Source organism: Catharus ustulatus, chromosome 25 (genome assembly GCF_009819885.2).
Source record: "Catharus ustulatus isolate bCatUst1 chromosome 25, bCatUst1.pri.v2, whole genome shotgun sequence".
Lineage (NCBI taxonomy): Eukaryota > Metazoa > Chordata > Aves > Passeriformes > Turdidae > Catharus > Catharus ustulatus.
This window is the reverse complement of record NC_046245.1, coordinates 4,898,112-4,919,374: the sequence shown is the minus strand read 5'-3', so window position 1 is coordinate 4,919,374 and position 21,263 is coordinate 4,898,112. Positions and strand designations below refer to the sequence as shown.

At 46.1% G+C, this 21,263-nt stretch overlaps 1 protein-coding gene across 5 annotated transcripts in view; it reads left to right on the top strand.

Moving 5' to 3' along the window:
* The window catches only part of KCTD20 (potassium channel tetramerization domain containing 20), a 29,728-nt gene extending 9,303 nt beyond the window's left edge, over positions 1–20,425 (top strand). For 2 of the 5 annotated variants that reach the window (XM_033080201.1, XM_033080202.1), the window contains 7 exons: positions 10,949–11,145; positions 11,785–12,064; positions 13,082–13,184; positions 13,665–13,785; positions 14,732–14,929; positions 15,810–15,920; positions 17,317–20,425. In XM_033080201.1, coding sequence (XP_032936092.1) covers positions 10,998–11,145; positions 11,785–12,064; positions 13,082–13,184; positions 13,665–13,785; positions 14,732–14,929; positions 15,810–15,920; positions 17,317–17,609 — 1,254 coding nt within the window. In that variant the 5' untranslated portion in view covers positions 10,949–10,997 and the 3' untranslated portion in view covers positions 17,610–20,425. Of the gene's footprint in view, positions 1–1,731; positions 1,836–9,344; positions 9,425–10,948; positions 11,146–11,784; positions 12,065–13,081; positions 13,185–13,664; positions 13,786–14,731; positions 14,930–15,809; positions 15,921–17,316 lie in introns of those variants that run through there. The other 3 variants (XM_033080204.2, XM_033080200.2, XM_033080203.1) reach the window with 3 other exon arrangements.
* The last annotated feature ends 838 nt before the right edge of the window (positions 20,426–21,263 follow it).

Genomic DNA, 21,263 nt, shown 5'->3' with positions numbered 1-21,263 from the left:
CCACCCCAAATCCTCCATCTTGTCCCACACCTATTACTATCCCATAAAAACATCAAATTCAAAACCCATGTGAAAGCACACACTTCTATTTAACTACACACCCATATTTTAACTTCATCACTCAGACTTGGAAGCTTCTCCAAGACCTCAGAAAAAGCAGAGTTCTCCAGGGAGTCAGTTCCAGAAAGCTCAAAAACCCCCAGGTTTGTGGGATCCAACACACTGGACACAAACTGCTGCAGGACCTGGAGCCTCAACGTGGCAATAGTCCCTTGCAAATCTAATTGCAAGGGTTTGTTTCTTGGGTTTGCTTGGAGTTTTGTCATTGTTATTATTTTGAAAGCTCCTGGAACTGCATCCAACTTTCAAAAACGTGCCACCTATTGTTAGTTTGGCGAGCTCTGCCTTGTCATTGGTTAGAAATGAATGGCAGTTGGATTTGTGGCAGAGGAGCTGGGAATGAGTGAGCAGTTCCTTGTTGGGATCCCTCCCAGGGAAGGAAGGTGGAGCTTGGAGCTGCTCACAGCCTTTTTAAAATAAAAGTCACAACAAATAGGTGCTTTTTGCCCTGGGTGGAATGTCAGATAACTTTTTGCAGCAAACCAAAAGTTCTGTAAATGAGGAATTTTGGTTTAGGATATTGTCTCTGCTGAATTTTTAATTTTTACTTAAATTAGTTGAAATTTATGTAGTTCAAAACACACTGCTAATACACCAATGCTCATCTGGAGAGATCCACAGTGGACATTTGCTGTGCTAAAAACAAATAGGGTAATGATTAAAGCTAATTTATAAATTCTACATATACACATTATGTAAATTATGTATTAAAACATATAAATCTATTTTTTTCTCTTGATGATGGCCACCAGCCTCACCTGGTGTGGGACAGCACCTCTTGGTGATTAGAGGTTCTTGCTGTTTACATTCCCCCAGTCTCTTGGCCAGGCCACAGGTGCTTTATTGCACCTGTATCTAGACAGATGAGAGAACTGGACATTAAAGAAATAAAATCTTGCCCCCAAACCAAAAGTAATAACAAGCTTTTGCATATGAAAGTTAGTAAATTAGTGACTTGGGTTTTTTTTCTATGTTGTATTGCTTGGTTTGTTTTTAGTGCAGAGCTCTCTAAAGGCATCTTGCATTCAGACTTGTCAGGACATGTATTTTATCACTGGCATGAGGAAAATCATTTCCTGCCTGTTTAGACTCTCTTTGTGTTAAAAATTATATATTATTGATGATAATTACAAATTATTGATGATTTGTATATATTTAATTCTGCTGTTTTGTGAAATTGTGTTGGGAGCAGTCTCTGAGCAATCCAGCTGTATGAAACAGAATCGATTGATTGAATATTTGAGCTGACAGAGGGTAACATTTCCAGGTGAGGTAAACATGAATTGCACCAGAGCCCTTCAGGGAAAGGGGTGGTTCTTACTGAGGCTCTTCAGCAATGCACTGATAAAATAACTCAATTTATCCTCAGTTTCTGTAAAGGGTTTGATAGAATTGAGCCTTTTCTACCACAAAATTCCTGCAAAAACCGTCTGAATGACGAATCTGGAGAGGGAGAGATATTGGAGAGGCTTTTACTGGAAAGAGGAGACTCCAAGCTGTCCCAGCACAGATAATATTCACACTTTCCATGAATCAGCTGCAGGGACTTTTAACCTGAAATATTTACATGAATCAGCCGCTCGGGCTTTGGGGGAGTGACCAGTGCTGCTCCGAGGGTTTAAACTGCGATGCTTTGCTGTGCCCTGGTGCTTCCCTGTGCTCCTGCAGGATTTGGGATCGTGGTGCAGGGAGCACCGAGCACGGATGAGCCGGCAGTAAGTGAGGGGTGCTTGGCACAGGGTTACACCGGGGTTACATCAGGGTTACACCTGGAAATGTGGGTGAGCAGCTCTGCTCTGAACTTCTGCTGCTTGCAGGTGGATCAGATTCTCTGTTAGAGCTCCCTCAGAAATCTGTCCTTATGCTGTTTGCTGCAGTTTTTAATTGAAAAACTGGACTGCTCATAATAGAAATGCAGGAATTGAAATCCTGGGAATTTGGAACCAAGTTTGATTTAACTGCCTAAGAACAAAAGTTGAGAAATAAAAGCTTTTTTTGTTTTCTTTAAATCCAAAGGGATAAGGCAGCTCTTGCTTTTATGCTTTGCTGAAGTGTGTGGGATTTTCTGAAAGCTTTGTAAGTACTTTTGCAGTAAGTGGTTGAACAGAGAGTACAGCCAAACTGTTGTCTGCAGCATTTGCTCCTGTTACAGGCTTTCACCTAAGTATTTGTAGCTTAATTTAACACAGGTGAAGAGAAGGTGTAACTCACAGGTGTCACCTGCCTTAAAACTTTATTTTAGCAGGGAACGTTTGTTTTTCCTGTCTCTAGACAAAAATATCCTGCTTATGTTTACAACAGCTCATCTTTTACCGCAGTTTTTTTTCCCTTTTGCCTGATCAGATCTGCACACTCCAACCTCCTGCCAAGGAGGGAGGTGTGTGTTCTGTATGGGCATGGCCAGCTTTATTAAAAGTGTTGAATTTAATCAGATAGCACTGGCAAAGCTGCCATTGCCATAGTGGTAAGAAGCTCTTTATGAGGATCAAATATAGTTTTTCAGATGGCTGTCTTTATTCCAGTATTGTGAGGAAATACCCTGTACAGTTCACTTGGCTTTGCTGTCTAACATGAATACTCCAGGCCTCAGAGGGAGGGAAATAAAAAAGCAGGAGCTTGTTGCTGTAGGGAGGAATTTTGCTCCCGTGGTGGAACATTGCTGGATGCATTTCATCTGCTCTGTTGTTGAGGCTGCCACGGTGTGACCTTCCTATTTTGGGAAAGTCTGTAATAGGTTACATCCAGTTAATAAATCTTCATTATTTTTCTGCAGGTGTCAGTCTTGGTGATTGTAAGTTGGCAAAAGAAAAGCTGCTGTGAGCAGGGGGCACTGGTGAGGGGTCAGCTCAGAGCAGAAACTGAGCACTGGTGGTGAGAAAAGGACCTGGTGACCCCCAGGTCATAAATCAAGGTGTGCAAGTGCAGTGTTAAACCCTTAAACCCATATTGCCAACTGTAGTTTTGAATTGCATTTGTAGAAACAGTGGATTTTTGTTGAGCCTCAAGTAAATGAGTAACTTTGCTAACAGTGCAGCACTATGCACAGAATGGGAGAAACAATCAAGCATTTCATCAGCCTCCTTGCTGTCTCTTGCCAACATTTTCAGGCTGTCCTGCATTGCATCAGGCCTGCTGGACATTATTTTCCATCTATCATTTGAAGCCAGATGGAAAATGAATCCTCTGTATATTGATAGAGTTATTTCATAACAAGGGGAAAGCTTTTTGTCATGTGCCTGTGTTGGTCCAACCTAGAAATCAGCTTTTACTGTCTGCTGGTGTTTGTGTTGGGAAAATGAAATGAGGATCAGTAGGAGGTTTGTGAGAAGCACATGAAGCTGCAGTTGGATGTTTTCTCTCTGGTGCAGCCCAGGTAAATGCACTTCCATGTTGTGCTCCAGGTTTATTGACAGGTGCCAGGGAGTGGCAACCCCACAGCTGCCAAGTCTCACCTTGCCCTGAGCATCTCTGTTGGTTCAGGTGCACAGGGCAGTGCCTGGAAATGTTGATTTCCCTGGCTGGGACAGAGCTGAGGAGCCAGGATGGGACAGCTGGGGATGTCCAACCTGGGTGGGAAAAGGCTCTAGGGAGACCTTAGACCTCCTTCCAATGTCTAAAGGGACCCTAAGAGAGCTGAGAGGGGCTTGGGACAAGAGCCTGAAGTGACAGGACAAGGAGAGTGTCTTCCCATTGCTGGAGGGACAGGTGGGATATTGGGCAGGAATTGTTCCCTGGGAGGGTGGGCAAGCCCAGAGTAGCTGTGGCTGCCCCTGGAAGTGTCCAAGGCCAGGCTGGATGGGGCTTGGAGCAGCCTGGGACAGTGGAAGGTGTCCCTGCCGTGGCAGGAGTGGCACTGGGGTCTTTAAGGTCCTTCATAGTTACAGAGTGAGCCATCAGGTATGGTGTGATTTTTTTAAGTTTGCTTTTTGCCTTTCTTTCTGCTGGATGTGTTCCTGTCACTGCACAGCCCTCTGGAATGCCTCCCTGCAGCTGGGAAGGTTTTACTGCAGGTGAACTGAGCTGACAGGCAGAATTGAGGGTTTTTCTCTTTTTCTCTCTGTCTGGAAAAGTCTTCATCTGATGATCAGAAGGAAAGTTATGAAAATTAGAAGTTGGATTGCTACCTACTTGTCAATATTATGTTTTTTCATATCAAGTTTGATGGCTGCTTTTTTATTTAACCAATGTTACCCATCCCAGGGGAGATCATTATCTCCAAGCTGCATTCCCTGCTGTGTTTCAGACCTGATTCCCCTAATCCTTAGCTACAGGAAACACTTCTCTTATTTATCTTAAACCCATGAGATTGCCCTTTTTCTCTCCTAAGTAGAAGGCCAATCATTGCTAATTTGTTTCTGTGCTTTTATGTTTAGAGAAACTTTTGGCATATTCTAAGGGGACCTTTTAAGAATTTATGTGGAATTTGGCTGATACAAAGTTTGTTTTCTTTCTGGTAACTTCTAGTGGGCTGTGGTTTGGATTTTGCTGGAAAAAAAGAGGTTGATAACACAGGGATGTTTTAGTTGTTGCTGAACAGGTTTCACACAGAGCCAAAGCTGATTTTTGCTCCCCACTCACCAGTGGGCTGGGGGGACAGAGCCAGGCCAGCTGACCCAGGGGTGGATATTGCACTCCTTATGGCATCATGCTCAGCACAGAGAGCAAGAGGGGACGTTAGGAGTGATGGTGTTTTGCTTCCCAGGTGATGGAGCCCTGCTTTCCTGGGCACAGCTGAGCACATTCCTGCCCATGGGAAGTGGGGAATTAATTCTTTTTTTGCTTTACTTACACACACAGCTTTTATAGAGTCACAGAATGCCAGACTGGCTTGGTTAGAAGGAACCTTAAAATTCATCATATTCCACCCCCTGCCATGGGCAGGGACACCTTCCACTGTTCCAGGCTGCTCCAAGCCCTGTCCAACCTGGTCTGGGACACTTCCAGGGCTGGGGCAGCCACAGCTGCTCTGGGCACCCTGTGCCAGGGCCTCCCCACCCTCACAGGAGCAATTCCTTCCCAACATCCCATCTAACCCTGCCCTCTGGCAGTGGGAAGCCATTTCCCTTTGCTGTCCCTCCAGTTCATTATGAGCAGTCCCTCTCTGGCTTCCTTGGAGCCCCTTCAGATCCTGGAATGTGCTCTGAGGCCTCCCCGCAACCTTCTCTTTTCCTTTATCTGGATCTCAACCCAGCAGTTCCTGTCCCCATCCCACAGGGAGCAGTGAGCACGTGGCTGTTTGGAGCTCAGTTGGCATGTGGGGTTAAAGCAGGACACAAATGAAAGGCAGGCTTTAGGCAGTGTGAAAGACGTGCAGTTCCATTAGAAATCCATCTTGTTCTGGGTGCAGGACTGTGGAATTAGGTCAGGCACACCCTGCGTGCGCGTGTTTCCTGCTTGCTCACATTTCTGACAATAATTGTACATGGGAATGTTTTTGTAGACTTAAAGCAGTGTTGTCACCTTAAAAAGGAGTTGTTTGGAGTTTTATTTCAGTCCTGATGGTTAGGCTGTGGTTTAGGAAGAGGGGAGGATTGTTCACCAGCTGATTCACTCACTGCTGCTGCTTCCTCACCAAATTCTACTCATTTCTACTATTTTTGCTCTCTTACACCTTCTCTCTTGCCATGCCAGATGACAGTGAGGCCCTGTATAAGCTGTCAGGTCTTACAGCAAAAACTTTACTCCTCGATGGATTTTGGCAGCCAGGCTTTTCATGATTTTTCTTTGAAGTTTCTGTATAGTTCTTCATAGCTAAAATTCTCTATAATGGCTCTTTTAAAAAATTCCAGTGATAAGGAGTATATATTTATAAATATGGTGAAATACTGTATTTATGTAATACAATGATAAAAAGTAGAAACCAGCACATTTGTACTGATGCTTTTGTTTTCTCTTGCTTAATAAATGTGCTGTATCTAGATGGGTTTTCTCTGCTGGCCATGTTGCAGTATTTGAGGATTTTTTTCATGGCAAGTGAAGCCATTCAGCTCCTCCAGGAACTGGGTGAGAGCTCTGTGCCTTGGGAAGTGGCTTTGGATGTGTTCTGGACTCCTCAGGGTGGGGAAGGATAACGTGCTGAAGATGTCACAGCCTCTTCTCATTCCAGAACACTTCCTTAAGGATTGCAGAGAGCAGGGATCAGCCTCTTTATCTCTGCAAAGCATTTGCAGTATGAATTGTTTGTACCAATGGTGCATTGCAAAATTAAAGTGTTTCCTCATGATTAAAAACATTTAAATATGACTTCCATGTTTTTGCCTCAATGAAAAACAAGGCTCTAGACAAGTTCAAATAGAGATGCTTTTAGGGCCACCAGCACCGGGTCTGGAGAACAGAGATGTTTGTGCAGTTCTTGAATTGTTGTGTTCAGAGGAAGGAGGGGCCCACATGTTCCAAGTGTGGCACAATCAGCGGCCAGAGCCAGATGGGAATTTTGATTTTTGATTCTGATACTGATTCCCTTTAGAAAATTGAAAATCCCAGCCTTTCTCTGATCCCTGATGCTAAATGTGATGTGAGGCCTTTGCTGCTCCCACAATCCAGCTGTGAGGCTTCAGCTCCTCTGTGGACTGCTCCTTACCTGATCCTTCAGGATGTGAGCACACAAACAAGTCCCAGAGAAATGAGGAAAGACATCAGGGTGCCTGTTCACTGCTCTAAGCCATTCTGTGCTGCCAGCCAGTTTACACTTCCCAGAGGGAGGAAGGAAACGTGCATGGAAGGAGCCTCTCAGGAGGGTGGAAAGCTGGGAGGGTTTGTCCTGCTAGCACAGGGGAGCTGCTGGTGCAGGGCAGGGAGCTGAGCTGTGAACGTGCTCCAAGTCAGAGTAACACCTGAGTAGGCAGTGGGGCTGCTGCTCTCCTCCTGAGCATTGGGTCTCTGTCTCTGTGTCCCTGTTTTCTCTCATAAAACACTTCCCTGCAGTGCTTCCCAGGGCTCTCAGGAGCAATGAGCAGTTAATATTTGTAAAAAGCTTTGAAGCTGAATGGTGCTAATTATTATTTATAGGCATTCATTCTCACCACGGGTAGTTCTCCTTGATCCTGGGCATGAAAGGAAACCAGGACATTTGTAAGCTGGTCAGGCAGGAGCTTGGCCTTGAAGTCTTTATGTTCTTGTTTCCCCACTGGGTTCTGGGTGTGTTTGCAATGTATTTGTCACGTTAAATGACTCGGTTGGGGATTTATTGTACCAGCCAGATGTGCCAAAAGATCTTTAATCATTTCCCTCAATTCTGCTCACATATGACATGCAGGATTTGGGCATGCCAAGAGGAGACAGGGAAATGCAATCAGCCTGAGCTGGGTCAGATGATCAGGACTGGATGTTCCCCTTCCAGGAAAGAGGAAAGTCAGATCTTATGCTTGGGAGAGCTACCACATTGCACAGAGCAGCTGTTTTTAGCAGGTTTTGCTGGTGCTCAGTTTCATGTAACAGAAAAAGAGGAGAAAGGTGTCAAACAGCTGGGGCATTTTCCCCTGACTATCCTGCTTAGCAGATTAAGCAGCAGAAGGAGAGGAATGACAAGGGAAAATTGGTGTATTGTAGTTCCTGTATAACTGGTGATTGTACTGGAAATAACTTCTGAGCTGCTGTAGTTAAGGACTCTGCTGAAGGGTGTGCAGAGTCTCTGCATTTAATTCAGAGCTTGAGGTGATGAACAAAGATTTCAACATTCACCCAAGCCAGTTTGGTTATTGTGAAATTCAGTCTGTTGGTGTTTTGTGCTGTTTGACATCATTTCAATGGGATTGTAAGGCAGAGCTCTGGGGGAGTTATGGAATCTGAGTGTCCCTGAATAAAGCTGCTCTTTGCCTTCATATGCTCTGCTTATTGATCTGATTTCCTGCCTATTTTCTCCTCTCTGCTGAGTAATGCATTAAATAATCAAGAGATTGTTCAGGAACCACCTGGGGAGGTTGTTGGCAGAGCTGCAGCAGTTGAGCACTCTGGAAGGAAGAGGCCCAAGAAGTAAATTTTATGCTTATCTTGTTTTCTTAATGGAGTTCTTGTCAGCTCACAGAGCAAATTCTGTTCCCTGGTGAGTGTGGTGCCATCAGCTTTGTCAGGGATATTGTTTCAGTACAGGAAAGTTAATGCAGAGGGAAAAGAGTTCCTGAGCCACAACCCAGAGTGGTGTGTGCTCCTCTGAGCAAGCTGGGCTAGTGGGAGGTGTCCCTTGAGATGCTCTAAGGTCCCTCCCACCCAGAACATTCTGGGGGTTCCTCCTGATAGCCACCAGGTCTCAAGAATGATTCCCTTTAAGGGCTTTTACTTAGGGTTAGGGTTATATATCTGCTCAACCAGAGTATTGTTTTCTCCATCTCAAAATTCCTTTCCTTAAGTAAATCAAACTGCATTTTAAAAAACAGGTTTTGGCTTTCAGTGCAGTTACCAAATTTTAAGGCATTTTGGTTCAGATTACAGATTGCAGAATGTTCTGAGTTGAAAGGGACCCACAAGGATCATTAATTCCAGCTCCTCAGCGAATGGCCCATGCAGGGATTGAATGTACAACCTTGGTGTTATCAGCATCATGCTCCAGCCAATCTCAGGGTCAAAACATACAATGTAGTAATTCAGTGAATGTGTTTGAAATCACAATATTAGTTGTATAATTACTTTAACATTTGCAATCTTGAAAAGTTCCATTTCCTCACAGTAATTACAGTGCTGTGAAAAGGGGAATAGTTGACTTTTTGTTCCACTGGACATATTGTCAATTCTGGAATTGATTTAAAGACTTTGCAGGGGGGAGCAGGGGGGAGTTTGGGCTTTTTTTCCCTCCAGGGTGTTTTAGAGTGTGTGGGTTTTCATATTTAGATTTCCCTCCACACCCCTGTGTCCCACTGCCCAGCACTCCTGGACTCTCTGCCACCCCTTTGCTGCTCTGACACACGAGAGAAGAGGGCAGAGCATTGCTCAGGCTGTCCACAGGGAGTTTGTGTTACCTTTGTTCAGCTAAAAGATTTGTTCATGTGTGACCAGGTCCATCCCACTTTGGATGTTAGGAAAGCTCTTCCCCCAGAGGGTGCTGGGCACTGCCCAGGCTCCCCAGGGAATGGCACAGCCCCAAGGTGCCAGAGCTCCTGGGACAGGGTGGGATTGTTGGGGTGTGTGTGCAGGGCCAGGAGCTGGACTCAGTGATCCCTGTGAGGCCCTCCCAGCTCAGGATATTCCATGGTTCTCCCTGCAGGGTGCTTGGTCACACAGTTCAGCTGTGGGTGCTCCCAGGAGCAGCAGGGAGGTGGATTCATGCTGATGTTCTCCTCTAACTCAAGATATTCCATGAGCCCATTCCCAGGTACAAGGCAGCATCCACAGGGGTTTCTGCTGGGACTGCTGAGGGGTTTCTCCAGGATCCAGGCAGTCAGAAAAGCAGCCTGGAAGGTGTGGGGAGAGGGAGTTTCCCCACACTGGGTATTTTGGTGAGAGCAGAGGAGGAGGCAGTGCTCTGGGTGCTGTTCAGGTTGCTGGGACTGAGATGACCCCTGGGAGCTCCTTGTGTTACTGTACTGCCAGCCAGAGCCTTTAAAAAAAGAAATGGTTTCCTTTGGATGACCATCATGTGATGTGTAAGCAGCAGATTTTCTAAAAATATAGAGATATAATAATGCTGGCAACTTAGATTTGGGTTTACAGAACAAAAGGAGTGAATTGTTATTCCTTTTTAAAATTCTCATTAAGAACAAAATGCTTAATTCAGACTACCAGTAACGATGGGCTTGAAATCCACCACTGAACTGCTCATTAAAGCCTTCACCCTCAGCAGGTGCTGGCCAGAAAACTCAGCAACTCTGACTTAGCATTTTGCTGTTTTATTGGTGCTGTGTTTTATCTGCTTGTCTCTGCCAGGCTCAGAGATGGCACCCGCAGGCCCTGCAGTCTCCACTCAGCCAAGGGAAAGACACAGGGCAATTGTTCTGCAGGGGGGAAAGTGGAAAAATTCATTAATGAGGAAATTGATGGTTTATGTTTGAGAGAGTGAAAGGAAAACACTTGAAGCTGAGAAAGGAGAGCTGGTTCTTGTCCAGGGCAAAACAAACACCAGAGGGAATGAGGGAAAGCGACAGCAAAGACATCTGATCTGTTAGGAGATACAAAGTGAGTCTGAAAGATAGAAGGAGGAAGAAATTTTACTTGGGAAGAAAGGAAGCTGTGTCTGCATGTGCTGGAAGAGCACTCCAGATGTGAGTGGCAGTGATTTAAGCATTGTGGGACTGCTCCAACCATGGATGTGCTGCACTCTGCAAGTGTTTGTTGTGGGACTGCAGTGGGTTAAATACTGGGGGAGCACTGTGTGACAGCATGGCATAAATCAAGAAGAAAGAACCAAAACCAAGCAGTAACTGGGACTAGGGAACCTCCTGTCAAACCTCAGAGTGGTTAAGAGGCAGGACCTGAGCTGTTTACTGGGAAAATGTGATATTTCAGGCTGTAACCATGTTACAGAGCTCATTTGGCCAGGACTGAAAGAATATAAACATTTTTAAAGGGCTGTAGAGATCTGGAGGAGTTGCCAGGAAGGTATTTGCAGGAACACACATGTGATCTAAAGACTTCAGTGGCTTTAGACTTAGCTTTAAAAAAGTGAAGATCTATAGATTAAATAGATTAAATAGACCCCTGATTCCTTTAAAATCTTTTCTCCCCTCTTCCCAGGTGAGGCTAGGGGCATAAGTAGCACCATAAGCCTCTGAAACAATTAAATCCCTGAAGAAATGCCTTTTGAGCCTGAGGGACCTTGTTTGTGGTACCAGTTACAGGCATTTGAACTTCATTGCTTGGGAGTTTCTTCCAAAACTAACGACCTGGATTTTCTCTCCAGCTCTTCTCTTAGGAAACGCCACCAACTCCTCACAGCACGGAGGCCCAGCATGAATGGGAACTGTGCTGGGGGCACAGACTGGGTGAGAAATCTGGAGTCCAGTTGTCCTGTGGAAAACAGAACTGTAGCAGCCCATGAGTCAGAAGAAAGTTCTGTGGTGTTAGGAGGTCACAGCCCTGCAGTTCCCAGGACTGAGGGTAAGGATAATATCCTCAACCTTGTAATCTTTAAGGGAGATTATTTTTGGGGCTTTTTTCTGTTTTGGGAAATACTGCAGTGTCACAGGGCAGTGTGCACTGGGGAGTATGTGCCCTGCCTGTGCCAGGCTGCTCTAAAGGACAGGAGTTCACAGCAGAGTTCAGCATCTTGGCAAGCCCATCCCACAGCAATGGCCTGGCCAGCCTGGAGCTGGCCCTGATCAGATTCACTGCAGCCATCTGGACTCTCCTGTGTGCCCACCAGGGCTGGCACTGGGCACTGCTGCCTTACACCACTCTGTGAGGTGTGTGTGCTGCTCAGCTTCCTGTGGGAGTCCTGCCAGCAGGCTGGCTCTGGATTTGTGGCCTTGTTTAATTCCTGTGCTCCTGCTCTTCAGATAGATCTGAATCTATCTTGCTTTGACAGGGAACATTAAGTCCCGTGGCTCACCAAAACATCCAGCTGCTGGTTCAGTTCAATAACAGTCTGGTTTTATGTCATATAACATCACCCTGACATTTATGGCATCCTTAATTATTGCATGAATCAGTTTTCTCATTTCAGTAGGAAGTGTTACTATGAAATGATGTTTTTCAATGAATTCTCTCCTCCCCTTGCAATGTTTGTTTGTCCCTCAGGTTTGGATTCTGAATGCCGACAGAACGCTTGCCCAGTAAGTCCCCAGATCAGTGGCATGCTGCCTGCTCCTGAAGAACCTCACAACTGCCATATCCCAGATGGAAATAAGAGACAGCTGGAATATTTTAATACCCAGGAACGCCATGGATGCTGTGCATTGTCTTCAAGCAGCAGTTCCCAGACAGTAGCTCCAGAGAAAGTGACCCTGGTGGTGGATGGCACCCGCTTTGCAGTGAACCCCCAGATCTTCACTGCTCACCCTGACACCATGCTGGGAAGGTGGGTCACTCCTGGTACCTTCAAGAGAGTCTAAAATGTTTTTTTTAATGGAATAAACGTGTGATGTTTTTATTGTGGTTTCATCTGTACACGTGGTGACCTCAGTCAGAATCTGGCTGTGAGTGAGGCCCAGAAGACCTGACCAGATGGGGAGTTGGTAGTTCTTTAGATAATTCTCCCTTTGGTCCATGGCCATCCAAAAATGCACACTTTTAGCCAAAGGTGGTCTCCTTTTGCCTTCTCCCCAAGTGTTTGCCTGGTCTGTCAGCTGTACATCTGTCCCCAGCTGATAATCTTGCTCCTGGATGGGGAATATGCTAATGCTCCATCCCCTCCTGCTACCACCTCTCCATACTGTCCTGAAAGAGAAGTTACTCAGCTCCTGCTGAGAGGTTGGAGTCTGTTGCTGCACCAGGAAATCCTCATGTTCTGTATTGCCAGCACTGTCCCCACTCTCTGACCAAAGGGTTCTCTTGGGTCACTGCCGCTTGCATGGGGTATTGTGTAAAACAAGGCATCTAAAGCCATGTGGAGCTGTCTGGTGTAGGTCAGTGCAAGAGCTTTATTGACAGGGGATTTTGTACCCCAGGACTGAGTGATCTGTTCCTTTGGTTTGTTCCTTAGAGTGCAGGAGCCATAGCAGCAGAGGCCAGGCCTCCCTGAGCCAGCTCTTGTCCTTATTTACTAAGAAAGAGATTGGATTTAAGTTACTGTGTCTCTATGTCACTGCTGGGCTTCCTCACAGGATCATGGAATGACCTCAGCTGCAAGGGACCTTAGAGCTAAAATCATTTCACCCCCTGCCACAAGCAGAGACACCTTCCACTATCCCAGGTTATTCCAAGCCCTGTCCAGCCTGGCCTTGGACACTGCCAGGGCTGGGGCACCCACAGCCTCTGCCAGGACCTCCTTGCCCTCACAGGAAAGAAGTTTTTTTAACCCTAATACACCATTTTGTCTCTGGAATAAATGCATTTTGAAGTCCTTGTGCACTTACATGCTTCTTTACCTCTTCAGGATGTTTGGGCCAGGCAGAGAATACAATTTCACCCGGCCAAATGAGAAGGGCGAGTACGAGATCGCAGAAGGGATCAGCTCAGCCGTGTTCCGCACCGTGCTGGTAAGGGCAGCTCTGCAATCAAACAATCTGTTCATCACATGTGCACTGCTGAGCCATCTCCAGGCAGCTGCACTCCCTGGGACACTCTGCATTTATGCTTTGCATTGTGATTTCTAAAGAAAAAAATATATCAGGCTTTGGTATGAGTCCACATTTCAGATATTTGATGGTGTCCTGCTGTTGTGATCCCTGAACTGGATCCTGACCTTGTGGTTGCATATAAATATATATTGCATAGGAGATGTTAAGAAAGCTGTGCCATGGAAAAGTTTAACTGGAGCTCATCATTTGTCAGACCCCAGAGGATCTGCAAAAAGATGTAGATTCTCAGACAAGCAGGGCTGTTTTACTGTACACAGAGCTATAAATAATTCCAGTGTCTCTCCAATATTAGTAAACAAACTAAAGAACTAAGTAAGAATTGTCATAGTTCAAGATGTTCTTAATTTTTCTCTCCAAAAACTGACCTTTTATTCACAGGATTATTACAAAACCGGAATCATTAACTGCCCTGATGGGATTTCCATCCCAGACCTTCGAGACACATGTGATTACCTCTGCATAAACTTTGATTTCAACACAATCAAATGTCAAGATTTAAGTAAGTATGGAGAGAAATCAGCTCTTAGGAGATCATCTGCAGGGCATTCAGCACTCTGATCCTGATTCAGTGCAGTTCTTAATGTTGTGCTTTAGTTTAAGCATGAAGGTGTAGATTTCACTGGGGATCAAGTTGCATTTAATACTTATTTTTGCTTTTTTTTGGCTGCTTCAATCCAAAGTGAAGTGACTGGAACCTTCAGAACACAGGTGCTTTGCTCCAAAAGCAAATGATAAACATTTTAGTCTCTTTTTCTAACAGAGGCTGAGCAGAGCTTGCTGTTACTGCCAACAAAATGAAGGCTAAAAGCAGGATTAGAACCCCTATCCAAAATGTACCAGAGAATCATGAATAATTTAAGCTAAAGCTGATGGGCAGAGCAGGAGCCAAGGATACCAAATCTGGAGAGTAGTAGAATTCCTGGTCATGAAGGGATTTGATTTGGAGCAGCTTTTTGGTGGGCATGCTGGCAAAAATAAGTACTTTTAACTCAGGCAGGTCTGTGAAAGGCACTCTACCAAAATGGGGAGTGTGGTATCATAACACAGGCTGTGGGTGGAATTTCCTGCCCTGTTCTCTGGTGAGTGATCATAGAGAAGGCAGCAAAATGTACTTTCAAGGGCAGAGGTTGTTGCTGGAAATTCAAGTTAAGTATCATAATGAATTAATTATTCAGTCTGTTGCTGTTTCACTGTATTGATTGGAGCTTGGTGGGTTTTTAATGGGAATGGAATGGTTCTGCAGTGAAATTTGCATCCCATTTGAGATGCAGTCTGCACTTCTGACTTTGCCAGTTCTGGATCTGGAGGCTGTCAATGTGTCTGAACATATGTTGAGCATTTTATCTGAACAGCAATTCTGGCAGTGCTCTTGGATGGATCTGGGAAGTGCAGAGCTGAGCTATTTGCATGCTATAACAAAGCTGCTGTGCTGTGTGTCTCCTCAGGTGCTCTGTTACACGAGCTCTCCAATGATGGGGCTCACAAGCAGTTTGACTCCTACCTGGAGGAGCTGATCCTGCCCATCATGGTGGACAGTGCCAGGAAGGGCGAGCGCGAGTGTCACATCGTGGTGCTGACCGACGAGGACACCGTGGACTGGGATGAGGATCATCCACCTCCCATGGGAGAGGAGTATTCACAAAGTGAGGGCTCTGCACTCTGCTCCACACACACACACAGCTACTGCAGTGTCAAGACAGACACAACTGGCATCACTACCAGTCCTTTATTAAAAAACTTCTCACACCTTCTTTCAATGGGCTTCCTTCAAGCAACTCCTTCCTTCACACAGCACTGACTCCTTCTTCTCCTCAAGTTTCCTTCTTCCTTCTGCATGACTGGCTAACCCCAAGTTGTCCCTTACCTTACCTAACCCTGTCTGTCCCTCACACAACATCTTCTTACCTTATCTGTCCCTTATCTCCTCACATCACAGCCAGCAGACTCCACCTCAAACTGTATCAGACTGTCTTAAGCTCTAACTTGTGGCCAGCTAACTCACTCTTTTATAACACCCACACTCACTGGGCAGGCACAGATGTTTCCACTCCTCAATAATCAGTAATTCATCAGGAGGGATTGCCTTCTGTACTATCTTTTCAACCTATCTCCCACACCCAACCATAAGGAAAGGACACATTCCCAAAGTGGCTTCCTCCAGGAGGAGATGCTGGCACGTGGAACCCTGATTTGTGTGCTCTGGAGACAGGATGCCTGGCTAGTTAGAACTGATCCCAGCACTCACTGCCTTGTCCTTCTGTTTCTACCTCCCCCTCAACCTTTTCCTGGCTCCTTAGTGAGGGAATATTCTTTGCTTTACACTCCCATCACCACCCAGTCTATCAAGACTGTGATGTGCATCTCTGCCCTCCCACAAGGAAGTACAATTAATACTAATGAGGAAAACAGGCACCTGAAATAATTCTTGGAATCCACACCTGGCTTTTGGCACCAGCAGGGCATGTCAGAAGCAGGGAGAAGGTTCCTCTTTGTAGATTCTAATCACCCCTTTTATTTCTCAAGTCCTTTACAGTTCCAAGCTGTACAGATTCTTCAAGTACATCGAGAACCGGGACGTGGCCAAAGCTGTGTTAAAGGAGCGGGGCCTGAAGAACATTCGCATTGGCATCGAAGGTAAAGTGCTGCTTCAGCCAGGGAAATGCATAACCAGGTGACTCCACAGCCAGCAAAGCCTGATTTCTTCTGGGCTCCAGGCATTTCCTTGTTTACTCTGTGTTTTACATTTATCTTTATGAAACCAGTTAAAATTCAGCATGTTTTTCCTTTACCTCCACTGTGTTCCACTGAAATTAGCCAGGGGGGTTAAAAGTTGAAGGAGAGTAAAAAGTACATGACATGTATGAAAAAGACTTGTCTCCTGAGGAATGAATAAACAGGAAACAGGAGTCAAATGCTTCCACCTGCTGATCCAAGCATTCCCTTAGGGAGCTTAGAGAATGCTGAGCTCTGTCCTGGGAGATGTGTTTTTATAGTAGCTGTGTTTGCTCACAGAATGGCTGGTGCTGTGCAGCACCTGCAGACTGACTACACACACTGCTGCACCCTCTTGTCAGAAAATCATGGAATTATTTAGGTTGGAAAAACCCTCTGAGATGATTGAGTCCAGCCATTAACCCAGCACTGCTAAACCCACCACATCCCTAAGTGCCACATCCACACATCTTTTAAATCCCTCCAGGGATGGTGATTCCAGTGCTGCCCTGGACAGCCTGTGCCAGGACTGGAAAACCCCAGGGAAGAAATTTTCCCTAATATCCAATGTAAACCCTTCCAGCACAGTTTGAGGCTGTTTCCTCTTGTCCTGTCCCTGTTCCCTGGGAGCAGAGCCCAACCCCCATCTGGCTGCCCTCTCCTGTCAGGGAATTGTGCAGAGCCAGAAGGTCCCCCCTGAGCCTCCTTTTCTCCAGGCTGAGCCTCTTTCCCACCTCCCTCAGCCTCTCCTGGGGCTCCTTCTCTGGACATGCTCCAGCTCCTCAATGTCTTTCTTCTTGTGAGGGGCCCAAAACTGAACTCATATTCAAAGTGCCTCAGCAGTGCCCAGCACAGGGGGACAATCACTGCCCTGGGCCTGCTGGACAGACCATGGCTGGTACAGCCCAGCTGCCCTTGGCCTTGTTGCCCACCTGGGCTCATGTTCAGCCTTGGCTCCTCATTTTCTCCCCACATAACCTCACGACATCCTCATAGTCCTCCTGATTTATCTGCCCCTTTTTCCTTCTCATCCTCTCTGGCTCATCTTTTGGCACATGGGGATGACCTGCTCCTGGAGCTTTAAGTTTTCCTTCTTGAAGGACATCCAGCCTTCCAGGACTCTTTTACAGGTGAAAAGAGAACAGTCTTTTGCAAGACAATAATGCTAAATGTGGAATCTGAGCATCTGTCTGGAATCTGAGCATTTGTTTACTGAGCTGTGTGTACCTGACCCCAGAGTCACTCCTGCCTGCATGTTCTGGAATGCTGTTGTCCCTTTGTGAGGTGCAGTGGAAGTGAGTGGCTGTCTGTGTTCCAGGGTATCCCACCTGCAAGGAGAAAGTGAAGAGGAGGCCTGGTGGCCGCTCTGAGGTGATTTACAACTACGTGCAGCGCCCGTTCATCCAGATGTCCTGGGAGAAGGAGGAGGGCAAGAGCCGCCACGTGGATTTCCAGTGCGTGCGCAGCAAATCCCTCACAAACCTGGTCACCGTGGGGGATGATGTGTCAGAGGACCACGAGGTGCTAATGCACCACCCCCCACAAGTGGATGAACTGGACAGGCTGAACGCCCCCTTCTCCCAAATGGTTGTGAACGATCTGCCGGATTAGCTCGGCTCAGGGAGGACAGTCCTGCTGGATGTGGGATCTTGCCGTGCTTTCATCCCAGTGATGGGACACAGACTCCTGCAAGGTGCTTTATCCTCCTTCGTGCTCTTACTACGTTGTCATATTTCAAGCATGTTAATAAAGAGCCACACTCCATAGTCTTAATTGTGCAATCAAAAGCAACATCTCCTCAGACTAAAAGAAATGACCTGTTGTTTCTACTACAAAGGCTTCTGGATTGTGGGTGCTGAATATTTTATCTAAACTTCTGAAAGAAGAGCACAAGTGTGTAGGAACATCTTGTTTGACATGAGAGAGGAAATTCTGGGCCTGTCAAGACAAAGCTTTCCTTTATGATTAGGCACAGCTTTGTTTTTGTGAGCTACAGAGGAGTGAACATCAAAGCAGGACAGATGATATTCTACATCAACCAGCAGAAATGTAGCACAGTGTGACAGCAAAGCCCTGAGTGCAGAGGAATCTGTTTGCACTGCCACCTGGCTTTGGATCCAGCGTGGTGTCCTGCTGCCCTAGGGAAGGAGGAAGCAGTTCCATAGGAAGCACATGCCTGTTCACAGGAATTCCCCATCTGTACTTCTCTGTGGGATGGAATCATTGTTTTTAGGGATGTTTTCTGTTAAATTCAGTAAAATGAATCGATCATGCTGAAGGAAAACCCAAAAGAGACTGTAGCTGATATTTTACCAATAAAATAAACCTGTTAATAGCCAGATAGATACAAGCAGTTTTCTAGAGGTGACTATGCATGCTGAAAACTTTGACCTGTCTTCTCTGTCCCCCTGCTAAGACAAAGGCACTGGAGGAGCTCCCAGTTTACTAGCTGAGTAAAATCCTTGGTCTTATCAACCTTAGTCAGAATTGCTGCAGACTCTCCAAGGAGCTGCTGCTGCAGCTTTACAAAGCCATCTACTTCCTTCCCAGTTTGAACTGACTGGACCATTTTGCTGTCAGGCAGGTAAGAAGTACCAGCAGTAAACCAGCCCTGAGTAGAGAAAAATGCACAAACCTGGGAGCAGCTCTCTGCTGCTCTGAGTGCATTGTCCTGTTCTGGGAATTTGGGTCAGCAAAGCTGTGACTGTAAGAACAGGCACACTCCATCCAGGCTGCTTTAGCTCAGGTGGATTGGAGCCTCACTGGTCCTGTTCCTGCAGCACTGAGTTCCGTGTGGGAGTTACAAGCAGGAATTCCCTGTGGGAGTTCCCAGCAGGAACTGGTTTAACCCTTGATGAGCACACAGTGAGTTCTGCACTGCCCCAGCCGAGCTGAGGGCACCAGGATGGGGCTGCCTCACAAAGCCATCCCTTCTGCTGGCTCTGTAAAGGCTCTGTGTACCCAAACCAGAGTTTTTAAACGTGGTGCTGGAGCAAAGAAAAGCTGAAACCATTCAAGAAGAAAGAGGACAGAGCTCCTTACAAAGCTGGGCAGGTCAGTGCTGCTCTGGCAAAGGTGTTGAAACCTGGATTGTGTGGGGGTTGAGTAACCTGGTCAGACTTGGCAAAACTGAGGTGTAGGTATCAGTCTGGCCCTAGAAAGTTTAATCCTTTTTTGCAACATTAAGCAACTTTTTATTGTTCTCTTGACTACCAAGAGCATGGTGGATTGAGCAGTGAAGTTTGCTCTGGTTGCTGCTAAGGTGTTTGTGGTTTTCAGTGCAAGTAACATAACAAAATCAAGCAGAAATTTTTAGTTGCAAGTAACAAATCTCTGCCAAGGCAAATTTTAGTTCCATTCTTTCAGTGTTTCTGTTCTTAGCTTCTTTCCCAAGTGCAGCAAATAGATTTCTTCTAAAAAGAAGTGCCTATGGGAAGATTTCAGGACCTCCTAAGAGTCCCAGGTGTTCAGATGCCCAAATTCCACTTGACTATTTTTGAAAACTCCTCCCTGTGTGTACCTGGGTCAGTAGAGAGAAGTGTCCTTTGGTGCCTGCACAGAGCTGGGGTGATGTGCAGACACTCATTATTGCTGTTTATGTGGTACAGAAAGGAAGACAGGGACCATGAATCTCCACCAGGGGCCAGACCAGCCCCACTCCTTGCCGTGGTGATGAGCTGTTCTCAGCACAAACAGCAGCACTGGTGAGCCCAGCAGTGAAGGAACCTGTCCCTAGGCCCTGAGTGCCCAGCAGTGGTGGCCCCCAGGCTCTGTGTTGATGTTTTCTAGGGTGTATTTATGTCCCCAGCAGTGTCAGGTTTAAGTAAATGAGTGTTGGTATGGCCCAGCTGAGCTGGAATTGGAGGTTCCACACATTCTGCTCTAAGGACTGAAGTGTGGGTGTTGTTCAGAGCTCCTCCTCAGGACTGTGTGAGATTTGCACCTCAGCAGCACCTTTTGGGATCTGACAGCTGAAGTTCCATGTCCAGCCAAACCAAATCCCACCCAGTGTGTCCCTGAGCCCAGGGTCAGCTCAGCCTCTGGAAGGATGCAGGAAGTTCATTAAACTGCACCAGGCCCTCTGGGGAGTTACAGACTCTCAGTTCCTGTAGGAGCTTGTGGTTCCCTGTGCAATCAGCTGGAGCTTGGGATGGACATTATCCAGCTCCCATGATTTCCACTTACCACTGTAGTTTATTGGTTTTCCCAAGTAATTATTCATTTTGGTTTTAAAATTTTATTGGAGTGAGTTCCATTGGAACACTGAATCAGATTTTAAGTGTTTGCTTTTCCTCCTCTCATGGTCACCTACTTCAAGTACAAGGTCAAATTTTGTCTTACTCTAGATGTACTGAAGTGCTCCTGTGCTGTGTATGAACCCCAGATGTATGGTTTCTTTTCTGTATTAAAGTATAAATTATATGTGACTTGTTTGGCTCCTTTAAAAATTGTTGTAAATGTGGAGTAAAGAACAGGCAGGGCATGGAGAGCTACAAGGTTTTGTCTCCTTGCTTCATTAAGTGTGGGTTGGGATTCTGGAGTCTTGATTAGGAGTAGTTTGCCATCAGAGCCTGGTTTGGCAGGGAAGTGTTCCCAGCATTTGTGCTGAGAGGATCTCAAAGTTCACTTCATCCCAAACCTCATTGCAGTGATGTTCTAAAGGCAGCACAGCCAGCACTCCTTGAGCCACAAACTGCAGCGTCCCCAACAAGCCCCAGTACTTTTGGTCAGTGCTGTGAAAAGTGCTCTCCACTTCTTCCTACTTGAGAAGAAAACTTTGGAGCAGGTCTGGCTCTGATTGCCCTCCTCAGCCTTGGGTCTGCTCCAGGCTGCTCCTGATCAACTTTGGGAAGGGCACTAAGAGGTTGAACAAGGTGGGATTTGTGTGAAGACCTCACAGCACCTTCCCCTATCTGGAGGGGCTACAAGAAAAGTGGAGAACTCTTCATGAGGACCTGGACAGGAAGAATGGCTTCCCACTGCCAAAGGGCAGGGATAGTGTCACTTTTTATCTTCTTTTTTTCTGCCAGAGTCAGGATTAAAAGCTTGAGAGATTATATTTCTTGTTTGGACTCAGATGTTTATTAATTCTTACCTGTGTCACAGTGACTTCTACAGCACTTCTAGCTAACAAGCTAAAAATGGAGATGGAGCTCTCTCTTTACAAGGCTTTTTAAGGCCTAACTGTCCAATTAAGAATGGACACTAAATTATTTTCACTTTTAACCCAATAACCAATCACCCCTGACCTGCAATGTGGATTTT